At 44.0% G+C, this 14,264-nt stretch overlaps 1 protein-coding gene and 1 long non-coding RNA gene across 4 annotated transcripts in view; one reads left to right on the top strand and one right to left on the bottom strand.

The window, feature by feature from the left end:
- The window catches only part of TBC1D22B (TBC1 domain family member 22B), a 74,201-nt gene extending 65,767 nt beyond the window's left edge, over window positions 1-8,434 (top strand). For 2 of the 3 annotated variants that reach the window (XM_059400560.1, XM_059400559.1), the window contains one exon: window positions 6,394-8,434. In XM_059400560.1, the coding sequence (XP_059256543.1) occupies window positions 6,394-6,522 (129 nt within the window). In that variant the 3' untranslated portion in view covers window positions 6,523-8,434. The remainder of the gene's footprint in view (window positions 1-6,393) is intronic. The other variant, XR_009404448.1, reaches the window with a different exon arrangement.
- LOC132018098 (uncharacterized) overlaps window positions 1-14,264 on the bottom strand; it is a 29,190-nt gene that overhangs the window by 5,410 nt on the left and 9,516 nt on the right. The window lies entirely within an intron of this gene.

Genomic DNA, 14,264 nt, shown 5'->3' with positions numbered 1-14,264 from the left:
GTTTAGAAATATCAATAAGCAAAGAGAAAAAGAAAATCAAGTACCTGAATACTTATCACACGAAGGTGATATATTTCCTTCCAGGCATTTCACCATGCAAATCTATACAAATAAATACGCGCTCTGTGTATATAGCCATTAATGCAAACATGTTATGTACTCTTCACTTTACAAAATACAGTGGATGTTCTATCATGTCAAAAACTGTAAATCTAGGGCGCCTGGGTGGCTCAGTGGGTTAAAGCCTCTGCCTTCGGCTCAGGTCATGATCTCAGGGTAATTGGTTGGAGCCCCACACCAGACTGCTGCTCAGCATGGAGTCTGCTTGAGATTCTCTCTCTCTTCTTTTGCCCCTCCCCACTGTGCTCTTTCTCTCCCACTCTCTAAAATAAATAAGTCTTGGGGCACTTGGGTGGCTCAGTTGCTTGAGCATCTGCCTTTGGCTCGGGTCATGTTCTCAGGGTCTTGGGATCAAGCCCCATGTTGGGCTTTCTGCTCAGCAGGGTGCTTCTCCTCCCTCTGCCTGTCACTCCCCCTGCTTGTCCTCTCTCTCTATCAAATAAATAGATAACATTTTTAAAAATAAATAAATAAATCTTTTAAAAAAGGATATTTTATTTTATAGATTCACCTTAATTTATTTAATGAAAGGTCACTGTCCGTATAGCATCTAGGTGTTTCTTACCTTGGGATCTCACTATTAGGCCTGCATCCCAAATATGCTTTTATTCCTTTAAGAGCTTTTTAATCCCCCACCTGGTTGGCTACTGGAAACCTTGAAGAATTGTGGGTGCCAGATCCCACCCAGGTTTCTAGAATCCAAAACTCCAGGAATAAGGCTTGGGCCCAAGTATTTCTAAGAGTTCCTATAGTTGATTCAGCTTTTGCAGCCTGGTTGGACAGGTAGGACCAACACTTAAAACTCCAAGAGTTTCGTCGAGACTCCCAAGTTCCCAGGATTTTCTTGCTTATGTTCTGGATGAGGCTATGCACGTACCATTCCTTCAGCTCCCCTTCCATGGTAGGCAGGGGTTGATTCTGAGTCAATGAAGTATGTCCTCAGGAAATAGGATAGCAGTTTGACCTCACCCAGCAAGCTGATTGAAAATGGGACTGAAACTCTAATTACAAAAGCAATTTGTACCAAAAAAGAAGAGAGAAAGAAACAGAAAAATGTTTTCCAATGAATAAAGTGTAATGTACAATGTACATTACAATGTACAATGTAATGTAAAATGTAGTATTTGTGTTAATATGGATACTTGGGTGTTAAACTGACCTCCAAAGGGAAGTATAAGAATTTTTAAAAATTTGACAGAGGTGAACACAAGTAGGGGAGCAGGAGTGGGAGAATCAGGCTCCCCACTGAGCAAAGAGCCCATGTGGGGCTTGATCCCAGGACCCTGCATCATGACCTGAATCGAAGGCAGACACTCAACCAATTGAGTCACCCAGCTGCCCCAGAAGTATAAGAATTTTTGTTGGCTGTGGTGTGAATCAAAAGAAGGAGAAGCTACAGGAGCAAAGGACTTTAACATAGGGTCTGCATTTAGAAGTTAGGGGATCCGTAGAAGTTAATGGAAACATAATTTCAGCTTTATTTTCAATAACCCTAAGGTCAAAGTTAGCATTTCCTACAATAGTGAATGTAGCCAAGAGAGCACAGTAATATTTGCAGTAGCTTCCTTTGTCACTTATTACTGGAATTTTCCTATCCTATGAAGTTGTTAGAGGTAGCTCAAAACATTGTGTTCACTCTTACTTTGAAATAACGGTAGGTATTTAATCTGCCATTAGATGTTATTGTAGAATATATTAATAAAGCACATCTATGGTGGTATCATAAATTTGTTTAAAAATATTTCAATGACTGTTTCGATTTAACTGGTCTCCTTTGTGATGCTATGTATTTTATGTATTTAAAACCATCATTCTGAGAAGGGATCCATAGGCTTCTCCCCATAGCTAGAGTCTGAGGTACAGAAAGGGTGAGGACCTCTGTAGTAGAGAGTCTGCCAGAATTAGAATAAAAGTTGGCTTCCAGGGGAGGATGCTGGCAAAAAGATGCAGTACCTTTTCCCGTTCCAGTGGGGATGAGGACACTTGCGGGAAGGGATCGGAAGCTGGAGGGAAGAGTCAGAGGGGCCAGAGGCCAGGAGTTCATGGGGGAGGATATTGTGCTCCAAGGGCAACTTTTTTTTTTTTAAGGTGAGATTGAAAACAAAAACAAACAAGGTAGACCTAGAACAGAGGCCAAGAGAGAGGGTTGTTAACCATGAGAAAAGTACGCTGCAGAGATGTTTAGATCTGATAACAGCGCTTTTAAAAAAGCATCTGAGTGGGTTGAGTGACTATCACTAGTAATTGAGTGATGGGTCTGGTCAAATGAATTTCAGTAGCACCGATGGGATGGCGAGGGGTGGTTACCTGCAGGGTTTGGGAGAGAGAAGGCAGATGCCAGCCACCAAGGTGGGCGTGGGGGAGGAGCATGAACATACAGATAAGAGTGCAGCGTGATTCCTTTCTCATTGTGTTCTTCCCTGGAGTCCACCACCATTTTGACTTAAGGCTTTTGAGTTCTGTTCTCAGGCCTGTAGATCTCAGGGAAAAGGTTTACAAAGAACAGTATTTGTTCAATAAGAGTATTCCGTGCTGGTGGAGATCTAGGGAAATGAGCATTTTTCTGGAATGCATTTTCTGAATGAGCATTAAGTACCTTTAAAATGTTCATGTTCTTTGACACACTAATTTCATTCCTAGGAATTCAGCCCAAGGAAATCATCGAAAATGTGGCTCTATGCACAAGGCTGTTCATTATAATTTCATTATGATGAAAAAACAGAAATAATTAAGTACTCAAAACAGGAAGATGTAGAGTAAATTATGGTACATCTGCGTCATGAGAAATTCTTTGGCCGTGAAAGTATCTACAAGGAGTTTTTAATATTAGAGGAAATGCTTATGATAAATGCTAAATAGATTCAAAATTATATAGAGAAAATATCTCAGCTGTGGAAAATGTGCCGAAAGGGAGTGGAAGGAAATATGCCAAAGTGTTTAAAAGTGACTTCCTCTTGACTATGAAGTTATAGGTAATTTATTTTCTGTGTTTTTACTTTTTACTAAAAACTACCACAGAGTGTGTATTTCTCTAGAGAAAAAGTTCCACCACACAAGTAATATATAAAATCTTAACTGTTGGGGCACCTGGGTGACTCAGTTGGTTGAGTGTCCGGCTCTCGGTCTTGGCTCATGATCTCAAGGCCCTAAGATAGAGTCCCTTCCCCATATCTCTGCGCTCAGCAGGGAGTTTGCTTGGGATTCTCTCCCTCTGCCCCACATCCCATACTCACACTCTCTTTCTGTGACGTGAACGAATAAGTCTTAAAAAAAAAAAAAGTTAAAATTGAAAAAATTGTAAAAATTGAAAACACAGAGCTCAAATGATACATAAGTATAATGGGAAAAAAATAAAAGTCCCCCGAAGTGTTAACAGTTTACCTCCTCAACTTCTAAAGTTTTTATATACACATGTGCATACACTTATACCAATATATTGTGTTTCCTCATTTATCTAAGTGGAATCATACTATATTTTTCTACAGCAGTTTTTTTACTCCTAAAAATGTCTTTGTTATCTTTCCACATCGGTGTGTGTAGTCTCACTTCATTTGTTCTCTGCCGCCTTGTATTTCATGATGTGGATAACCGCAGGATGCCTAACAAGTCCACACTATTTGAAGCCACTGTGCATGCAGCAAAAACCTTCGTGCAGAACTGTGACTATTCCCTTAGGACAGGGACACGGAGGTAGAGTCGCTGGGTCAAAGACCATGCACGTTTATCGTTTTGGTAGAGACAGCCTTTGTGTGTCGAGATGATACAAACTTGTCTCCTGGAACCAAGACCCTAGAACAGCAGTGGCTTGAAACTAGGTAGTTGTTTACTTGTTCAATTCCTGGCCTAGGTGTAGGTGGTCCACGGCTAACATTGCACCTCCAGAGTAGCAGGGATGCGGATCCCTTCTGTCTTTTTTTTTTTTTTTTAAGATTTTATTTATTTATTTGACAGACAGAGATCACAAGTAGGCAGAGAGGCAGGCAGAGAGAGAGGGAGAAGCAGAACCCCTGCTGAGGAGAGAGCCAGTGCAGGGCTCGATCCCAGGACCCTGAGATCATGACCTGAGCCGAAGGCAGAGGCTTTTACGCACTGAGCCACCCAGGTGTCCCTCTATGTTGTTGCTCTGCTGTCTCGGGCACGCGGCTTTCATCTTATGGTCTGGGATGACCGTATCTGCTCCTCCATTCATATCCACTTTCTGGGAAGTGGGGAAGGAGAGGTCTAGGGCAGAACCCAGAACTTACACTGTCCCCGAATTGGTATCTTCATCCTTTTGGCCATCCATAGCAGTGAGGTGCCCCAGGCAGGAGCAGTGTGCACAGCTAAGTGTCTGTTTCCAGAGGAAGAAATCTCATAAAGCACTGGGGAAGGTATGTGCTATGGTGAGTGCTGTGAAGTGTGTAAGTCTGATGATTCACAGACCTGTACCCCTGGGGCTAATAATACATTATATGTTAATAATTTAAAAAAAATGTGACTCATTAAAAAGAAAAGAAATCTCCTAACGGATATGCAAGACCTTTCCACTGAAAACTGCAAAACATCACTAGAGCGTCCAGATCAGCTCAGAGCAGGCTTTTTAAAAGTCTTCCCAGCATGGGGATGGGCTATGGGCTCTTTGCACGTGACCTGTTCGTATTACTCATCTGTTCTTCTCTCTGGTGGCTTTCTTTCTCTCACTGATTAGTAGGTGCTCCTTTTTTATTATGGATAGTATTGGAGTACAGATAGCATTTTGATAATGGATTTGGTTTTTCAAAGATGTTACAAAATATTTTCTTATAGTCAGTTTCTTATCCTTTAACCGGGTTTTTGGCACCTTTTGACATATTGAAGTTACGTGTAATCAAGTCCACCCATCTCCTTTATGTCCCTGGGTTTTGTCTTGCTATTATAACTTTTATAATCAGAAAAATAAGAATATCCAATTCAGAAAGAGAGACGGGGGTTACCTGGTTGGCTCAGTCGGTAGAGCATGCAACTCTTGATCTCAGGATTGTGGGTTCAAACCCCATGTTGAGTGTAGAGATTACTTTTTTTCAAAATTAAAGTATTTATTTATTTATTTGAGAAAGAGCACTAGAGAGAGAGCAAGCAAGCACAAGTGGGGGGACAGAGGGAGAGGAAGAAGCAGACTCCTCACTAAGCAGGGAACTTAGTTCAGGCTTGATCCCTGAGGGGTCACAACCTGAGCCAAAGGCAGATGCTTAACTGACTGAACCACCCAGGCACCCCCAGGTATATAGAGATTACTTAAAAATAAATTGTAAGTAAATAGACTTTAAAAAAGGGGGGGGGGAGATAAAGAACATGAAGCAGCAGCAGCAGCATGGGGAACTAAATTACAGAGACAACCTCTCAATTTTCTTTTTATTCTAATATCCTCTTTAATAGGCCGTCTCTCTGGAGCTGTTTGAGGGATCTGGGTTTTGAGAACTGAATAGGACCAAGATAGGTAGAGAAGAAAAGAGAAGGTCTCCTAAGTTAAAGGAACAATATAAATTAAACCTTCGAGGCACAAATAAATCTGGCTGAAATGGACCTAACTAGAAAGGCATGTGCATTGGGAACATAGGAAATAAGCTGGACAGGTAGGTCGAGAATGGTCTTTGGAGAATAGGGCAGCAGCTAAAAACAGTGATTAGAAGTGAACACTGGCATTAGGAGAAATATAGCAAATGAAAAAGGATATGCAATTATGCATATGCATAAAGGGATTATTTTTAATAAAGGTGCGGTTTTTTGGATAAGGTTTTTTTTTAAAGGAAGCAAATTAAGTGTCTAACAAAAGGCAAATGGTTGAGTAAATTAGGGTATAGCCACATGATGGAGTACTAACACTGAGAATAGTCATTTTTGAAGGCTGCATGGAAAAACACTAAAATTATAGTAAAAGAGTGTGATTAAAAAGCATATAAAAATCATAATGATGATTACAGCTATTTAAAGAAATAGGCTTGTGAAAAAAAGACTGAAAAGGAAAACTTGGAAATAAAGAGGTATATTTGGATGATGAGTGATTATTTTTCTTTTTCAATATCTTAATATGTTGGTGTCGTTCTCTGTAATATTTTCAAAAGAGGCAGGTGTTAGTGGATATGAGAGATCAACAGAGGCTTTTCATGGCTTCCTGAAGGTGAACTGGGAGCTGGGGACGGAGTGCTGCTTGGGAAGAAGGAGCCTGACCCTGTGGGGTGTGTGATCCAGGAGGAAGGGACCTACCAGTCCCTTGGTCTGTAGTCCTGGGATAACCAAACTTTTCTTGCGTTCCAGGGTCTCCTAATGCTGCTACAAAACTTACCTACGATACACTGGGGCAACGAAGAGATCGGGCTGCTTCTCGCCGAGGCCTACAGACTGAAGTACATGTTTGCCGATGCCCCTAACCACTACCGCCGATAGGTGCTGTCTCCCCAGGGGGACCCAGACTGTCCCCATCTCTGATGGCAATCTGATCACTGTGGCCACCGTGCGAGCCGTGGACTCCGGCCAGGAACCACTCCTGCTGTAAAAAGCTCCCATCCGCCGCCCAGGTCTTAACTTTTCGGCGTGCCTGTCCACCACTCCATGTCTCTGGATGTGTTTCTCGGACCACTGTCAGTATTCCGTGATGCGTGGATGGGCCCAGCTCTGGGAGACGACTGGAAAGGAGGTACAGGGTTGTCTGCCCCTTTAAAAGAAACTGGACTAAAGAAGGGGAAGGCTCAGGGTCTCAATTCACATCGTCCCTACATGGACTGACTGTCTCTCACCTCCCGGCCCCAACTGATGCCATTGCTTTTTGTGACATAGTTTGATTTGATCACAGGTCAAAAAAAAAAAAACGCCTTATGTTTTCAGAAGACTCCTGCTCCCTCCCACTCTCCCTCTCCCCACCACCAGTTCCTAGCCCTTCCCCTTCTGCCCTGGTCTGAGCCAGTGAGGAGCAGCTTGAGACTGTTGTTCTCACACAGAGGAAGCACTGATGCCTGTAACTCTGGGAAGAGGCCTGCACCCAAGGGCTAGGGATGTCATTTTTCCTTTTCTCCCCAGATGTGCGTATGTGCACCTGCATTTGTGTGTGTATGTGGGCATACACACCCATCAGCACTTAGTCACGTGTCTGAGTTTCTGTGTCCAGACAGACTAGCCCAGTCGCCACCAGCTGGGAAGGGCCCTGGTGACCAAGAATACAGGCGTCCCTTGAGGATCAGGGCAGGGGAGGGAGAAGGGAATTTACACCTCTCCAAACCCTTTTCCCATGATGACCCACTCCAAGATATTATGTGTAAATTGTGTTATTATGTATATGGGTAAAGATGTACAAATATATGTCCTCTTTATAGCAGATATGATTTTATATTTATAATGTGCATCAACATGTGAAAGCAATCTCGGTCACTAGCACAGACGAAGTTGCCAGGCAGGTGGCTCTGGCATCTCTAGGTCGGGTTCTGGGTGCCCTCCTGTGCAGGGGAGGACAGGCGTCTGCCAGAGCAAGCATCAATGAGCAGACAGACCTGCTTTGACAATGGGTGGCAGCCTTCCCAGCATCAGTGTCTCAGAGTTTTTCTCTCTTCCCTCCCCACTCTCTCCCTAGGTCCTTGTGGAGCATCTGCCCCACTCCTTCCCCGCGTTGGGTAGACAGAACCCCCCACCTGTCCCCCAGAGAGCCTCCCAGAGAGGTACCCACAGAGACGGAAGCCCTCCTGCATGTTTTCAGCCCCTCCCTTTCCCCAGGAGGCTGGGGGAGATCTTTTGTTTTTTCATTTTTTCCTCGGGGCAGCATCCTATTCAAGACAGAAGCTGTGAATGATTCATCAGTGCCAAGGAAAGGGGTTTTCTGCGTCTCCCTGGGGTTTGGGGCTCTTCTCAAAGAGAGGCATCCAGTGTCCCCGGCTGTCACCATCATACCCCCCACAGCCCATGAGAGGGGGGCGCATGTTTGATTTCAGGAGTTCCATAGCAGAGAGGTGGCAGGGGCGGGGGCGGGAGGAATGGTGGCGAGCAGCTGTCCTTCTGGGAAGCCGGTCAGTGTCCCTGGTGGGTGACACCCTTGAGTCTGCAAGTGAAGCCCCACCATGCTGGCACGTTCCATTTCTCATCTGGAGCTGTTTCTCAGGCATTCTTCCTAACCCACCCCCCTACCCCTTCAGTGTGCCTCAATAGTTTCCTTCACAGAGCGAGAGGGTTGTGACCCTCCCCTCACCTGGACTAATTAAAGAAAGACACTTGTGTTCCCAAATGGTGGTTTTATTTTTTTAGTTTTTATGTTTGTATGGAAATTGTGGATAAAGTGAAAGGATTGTAAATAAATAGTGTATTTCCTCCTCCACTGCTGATTTTTCTCCCGTGAGTTTGTGTAATCTAGAACCTAGGGCATCCCCTTTTCTCAGCTTTTTCTTGCTGAGATTAGTGAGTATGGGGGATGCATTTGCTGTAGGGCAAGCGGAGCACCAACAGAAAATCAGAAGGCAGTCTCAGAGGACTGAGCCCCCACTCGGGGAGGGGGTCCTGTGAGAGATAAAAAATAAGGCATGTGGTGCCCAACCACTAACGTTTACACAGCACATCACCATGTGCCTGGCAAGCCCTGCGATGACCGCTGGGGCGGTTTCTTCACCCAGAACTTCTTCCTAGGACACATCTGAGAGTGTCTCTTGGTTTCAGTAATTAGGAGCTATATTAGAATTAAATTCAGCAACATGCAGCAGAAGCCAAAAAGTAACTGTGGCTTACACAGCAGAGGAATTTACCAGACACCTGGGTGGCTCAGTCATTAAGGTCTGACTTCAGCTCACATCATGATCTCAGCGTCCTGGAATCATCAAGTCCCGTATGGGGTTCAGGGCTCAGCGGGGAGTCTGCTTCTCCCTCTCCCTCTGCCCTTCCCCCCTGCTCATGTTCTCTCTCTCTCCCCCAAATAAAATCCTAAAAGAAATAATAAGAGGGGGGTGGTGTGCCTGCATGGCTCAGTTGGTTAAAGCGTCTGTCTTTGGCTCAGGTCATGACCCTGGAGTCCGGGGATGAACCCTGTGTTGAGCTCCCTGCGCAACAGGAAGTCTGCTTCTCCCTCTTTCTCTCCTCTGCCCCTCCTCCCTCTCCTTCTCTCTCAAATAAATAAAATCTCTATTAAAAAAAAAAAGAAAGAAAGAAAACCAGGGGAATTATTTTCCCCTCCCATTAAAATCCAAAAGGACGTTGCCCAGGGCTAGTATAGTAGACCTGAATCACAAAATCTTTATGGACCTGGATTCCTTCTCTGGGTCTTCATGGGGAAGATGGAAGATGGCAGTTGGTGCTCCAGCCACTGCATCCACTTGACAAAGCAACAGGATGGATAAAGAAGAGACCATGACAGGAAAAAGGAATGAAAGAAAAGTGTCAGTGTTTTAAGGAATGTTCAAGAAACCTGCCCCATAAAATCTCCTTTTACAACTCACAGACAGAACTTAGTCCCATGGTAGGTCACACCTATTTGAAAGGGAGGTTGGAGGATTAGTCTGGTCCAGGCAGCCATAGGCCTCACTCAAAATCAACAAGTGTTGCTCTTGACAGTTCTACATATTTTAAAGAACTTCGGAGGAGACATTTACCATGTATGTTTCTCCTTCATTCCTGAAGCTCCAGCTTCCCGTCTGAAACTGATTTCCCTTCTGCCTGAAAACTCTTGAGCAATTCTCTTAGTGTTCCTTCATCTGAGAATTGTCTTTGTTTCACCTTCAGTCCCAAATATGTATTCTCTAGATACAGTTATTTCCTTTTGGCACTTTAAAACTGTTGTTCCACTGTCTCTTCCGGTTTCTGATGAGCACGCCACGGCCTTTGAAATCATTGTTCTATACATTTTTTATTTTTTAAAGACTTTATTTATTTATTTATTTATTTATTTATTTATTTTAAAGATTTTATTTATTTATTTAACAGACAGAGACCACAAGTAAGCAGAGAGGCAGGCAGAGAGAGAGGAGGAAGCAGGCTCCCCGCTGAGCAGAGAGCCCGATGTGGGGCTCGATCCCAGGACGCTGGGATCATGACCCGAGCCGAAGGCAGAGGCTTTAACCCACTGAGCCACCCAGGCGCCCCAGACTTTATTTAATAGAGAGTAAGAAAGTGTGAGAGCGAGATGAGAGGCAGAGGGAGAAGCAGGGTCACTGCTGAGGGCAGAGCCCAACACGGGACTTGATCCCAGGACCCTGGGACCATGACCTGAGCTGAAGTCAAACGCTAAACTGACTGAGCCACCCTGACGCCACACTGTTCTATATTTAACTCATTATTTTTCTCAGACTCCTTTTCAAAAAATTGTGACAAGATGTATATAACAAAGCGTGTCATCTTGATCACTTTGAGGTGTACAATTCAGTTTCAAGTGCATTCCCGTGTTGTACCACCATCACCACCATCCATCTCCAGAACTCATCTTGTCTTGCAAAACTGGAACCGTACCCAAGAAACAACAGCTCCCCATTTCCTTCTCTTTATGGCCTCGGCAACCACCATTCTACTTTCTGTCTCTAGGAAATTGACTACTCTAGGTAACCTATGTAAGTGGAACAATACAGTATTTGCTTTTGGGCTGGCTTATTTCACTTTGCATAATGTTCTTGAGGTTCATCTATGTTGTAGTATATATCAGAATTTCCTTCCATTTTTTAAGGCTGAATTATACTCTGGAACATGCACGTACGTGCGCACGCGCATACACACACACACACACACACACACTTTTTTTCCATCCATCTGTTGATGGTCAGATGAGTTCCTTTTCTGGCTTTTGAGAATACTGCTGTTATGAACACGGGTATATAAACATCACTTAACGGGGAGCCTGAGTGGCTCAGTCAGTTGAGCATCTGACTCTTGATTTCAGGTGAGGTCATGATCTCGGGGTCCTGGGATTGAACCCTGTATCAGGCTCTGTGCTCAGCAGGGAGTCTGCCTCTCCTCCCACTTGCCTGTGCTTGCTCGCTTGCTCTCTCTCTCTCTCTCTCTCTAAAATAGATATATTAAATAAATAAATATCACTTAGAGATCTTGCTTTCAATTCTTTTGGGTATATACCCATAAGCAGAATTGCTGGACTACTTGGTAATTGTATTTTTGATATTCTGAGAAACTGCCATGGTTTTTCTCAGATTGCTTTTTAGATTTTTTTCTTTGGGTTTTAGAAGTTTGATTTTGTGTATCTGAGTGTGGGGGGGTGTTGTTTGTATTTGGAGTTGTGTTTGGAGTTTGTTGTGTATTTGGAGTTTGTTGCATTTATCCTGTTTGGGGTTTGAGATTCTTTTTTTCCCCCCTAAGATTTTATTTATTTATTTATTTGACAGAGAGAGGGCAAGTGCACAAGCAGGGGGAGTGGCGGGCAGAGGGAGAAGCAGGCCCCTCAATGAGCAAGGAGGCCCATGGGGGACTTGATGCCAGGACTCTGAGATCATGACCTGAGCCAAAGGTAGACGCTTAAGTGACTGTGCCACCCAAGCACCCCTTGGGGTTTGAGTTTCTTGAATCAGTAATTTTATGTCCTTCCCCAAATTTGAGCTCTCAGCTATTCTCTCTCTCTCTCTCTCTTTTTTTTTAATTTATTTATTTGTCAGAGAGAGAGAGAGCGAGAGAGAGAGAGCACACAGGCAGGCAGAGTGGCAGGCAGAGGCAGAGGGAGAAGCAGGCTTTCCACCGAGCAAGGAGCCCGATTCGGGACTCCATCCCAGGACGGTGGGATCCTGACCTGAGCCGAAGGCAGCTGCTTAACCAACTGAGCCACCCAGGTGTCCCTCAGCTATTATTTCTTCAAATATATACATATTTCTCTGCTCCAATCTCACTCCTCCCTTGGGATTTCAATGATATGAATGTTGGACCCATAGATCCTCAAATTCTGTTCTATTAATTCACTATTTTTCCTTTCTGTTCTTCAAATCAGGGACTTTCTCCATCTCTCATTAAGTTCATTGACTCCTTTTCTGTCATCTCCATTCTACTATTAAGCCCACATAGTGAATTTTTATTTCAGATATTGTGGTTTCAGGTTCTAACATTTCCATTTGATCCTTTTTTATAGTTTGTTTCTCTACTGAAAATTTCTATTTTTTCCCTTTCATTTCAAGTGAGTTTACTTTTGCCACATGGAGCATAATTATAATACCTGTTTTACATTTTTGTCTGGCAGTTCTAACATCTGGGTCATCTTGGGGTTGGCATCTTTCAATTGTCTTTCCTCTACAAATGGACCACCTTTTCCTAGGTCTTTGTTGAGTCATTTTAGATTGTATCCTGACATTTTGAATAGTACATGTGAGAACTCAGTCTTCTCCAAATCCTCTAGAGCAAAGGTCAGCAAACTATGGCTTATGGGCCAAATCCAACTCTTCCTCTTTTTATGAAGAAAGTTTAATTGAAACACAGCAGTATTTGTTCCTTTACATCTTGTCATTGGCTGCTTTGACTCTACAACAGCACAGTTGAGTAGTCCTGATAGGCTGGATGGCCCTCAAAGCTGAAAATATTTACTATCTGGCCCTTTATGGAAAAAGTTTGCTGATCTCTGCTCTAGAAAACATTGACTTCATTTTGTTTTGTTTTGTTTTAATAGGCAATCTACCCAGTTAGGTTCCACCTTCAAGTTTTCTCACATCTGTGGGCCATTGTTCCAAGGTCATTTTGGTTTTTCAGAGGTTTTGCTATGCTGGGTCTGTTTTGACCATGCAAAACTTGTGCCAGTTCATACACAGAATGGACTCCCCTTCTCCAGCTGGCTTCTTTTAGGATTTCCCCTATATGCTCTGGCTCTCTGGTGCTCTGTTTCTTTCCTAGTCAGCCAGAATGACAGTGCTTCTCTGGAAATTTCTACTGCCCAGACTAGTGCTGACACTGACACATAATTGAGTCCTCCCCTTGGGGCAGGTCTGGGAGAGACAGAAAAAGAACTAATTGTAAACCCCCACCCCCAACACACACTCTGGCTCCCAGGGCCACTTTTCCCAAGTCCTTTGGTCAGAGAGATGTGGTTTGTGACATAAGAAATATATATTTGGTTTCTGGGATGCCTGGGTGACTCAGTGGATTAAGCCTCTGCCTCCGGCTCAGGTCGTGATCCCAGCATTCTGGGATCAAGCCCCATACGGGCTCCCGGCTCGGCAGAAAGCCTGCTTCTCCCTCTCCAACTGCCCCTGCTTATTATTCCTCTCTCGCTGTGTGTCTCTGTCAAATAAATAAATAAAATCTTTAAAAAAAAAAAGGAAGAAGAAAAATATATTTGGTTTCTGCCTCCGGTCCCTGACACAGAGCTCCTAAAACCCTTGGGATTTTCTGAGTGGTAGGAGCATCTTTTGTTCACCTCCTCTTTTGAGGTGACTCATGGTGAGCTCCGGGATAGCTTCAGGGTGGGGGGCTGGTCACCAGAAAGATCAAGCCATCCTCATAAGTTTGGAATTTTCAGCCCCATCCTCTGGGAAGGGGAGAGGGACTGGACATTGAGCTAATAATCAATTATGGCTAAGTGATGAAACCTCCCTTAAAAGCCCTTACCACTCTTAATCTCACAAAACAAACTGAGGGTTGCCTGGGGGAGGAGGGTAAGGAGAGGGTGGTGGGGTTACAGACATTGGGGAGGTATGTGCTATGGTGAGTGCTGTGAAGTATGTAAACCTGGCGATTCACAGACCTGTAGCCCTGGGGCTAATAATACACTATATGTTTAAAAAAAATCAAAGAAAAAAAATTTAGTTGAAAAAAAAAAAAAAAGCCCTTACCAAAGAGGGGCGCCTGGGTGACTCAGTTGGTCTAAACATCTGCTTTCGGTCAGGTCATGATCCCAGAGTCCTGAGATGGAGTCCCAGTTGGGCTCCCTCATCAATGGGGAGTCTGTAACTCTTTCTCTGAGTTCTGTGAGCCATTGTGGCAAATTATCAAACCCGGGACGCCTGGGTGGCTCAGTTGGTTAAGCAGCTGCCTTCGGCTCAGGTCATGATCCCAGGGTCCTGGGATCGAGTCCCACATCGGGTTCCTTGCTCGGCAGGGAGCCTGCTTCTCCCTCTGCCTCTGCCTGCCTCTCTGTCTGCCTGTGCTTGCTCGTTCTCTCTCCCTCTGTCTCTGACAAATAAATAAATAAAATCTTTAAAAAAAAAAAAAAAATTATCAAACCCAAGGAAGGGGTTAAGGGAACC

This window comes from Mustela nigripes, chromosome 5 (genome assembly GCF_022355385.1).
Source record: "Mustela nigripes isolate SB6536 chromosome 5, MUSNIG.SB6536, whole genome shotgun sequence".
Classification (NCBI taxonomy): domain Eukaryota; kingdom Metazoa; phylum Chordata; class Mammalia; order Carnivora; family Mustelidae; genus Mustela; species Mustela nigripes.
Note: the sequence above shows the minus strand (reverse complement) of the source record. Positions and strands in the feature narration are given on the sequence as shown.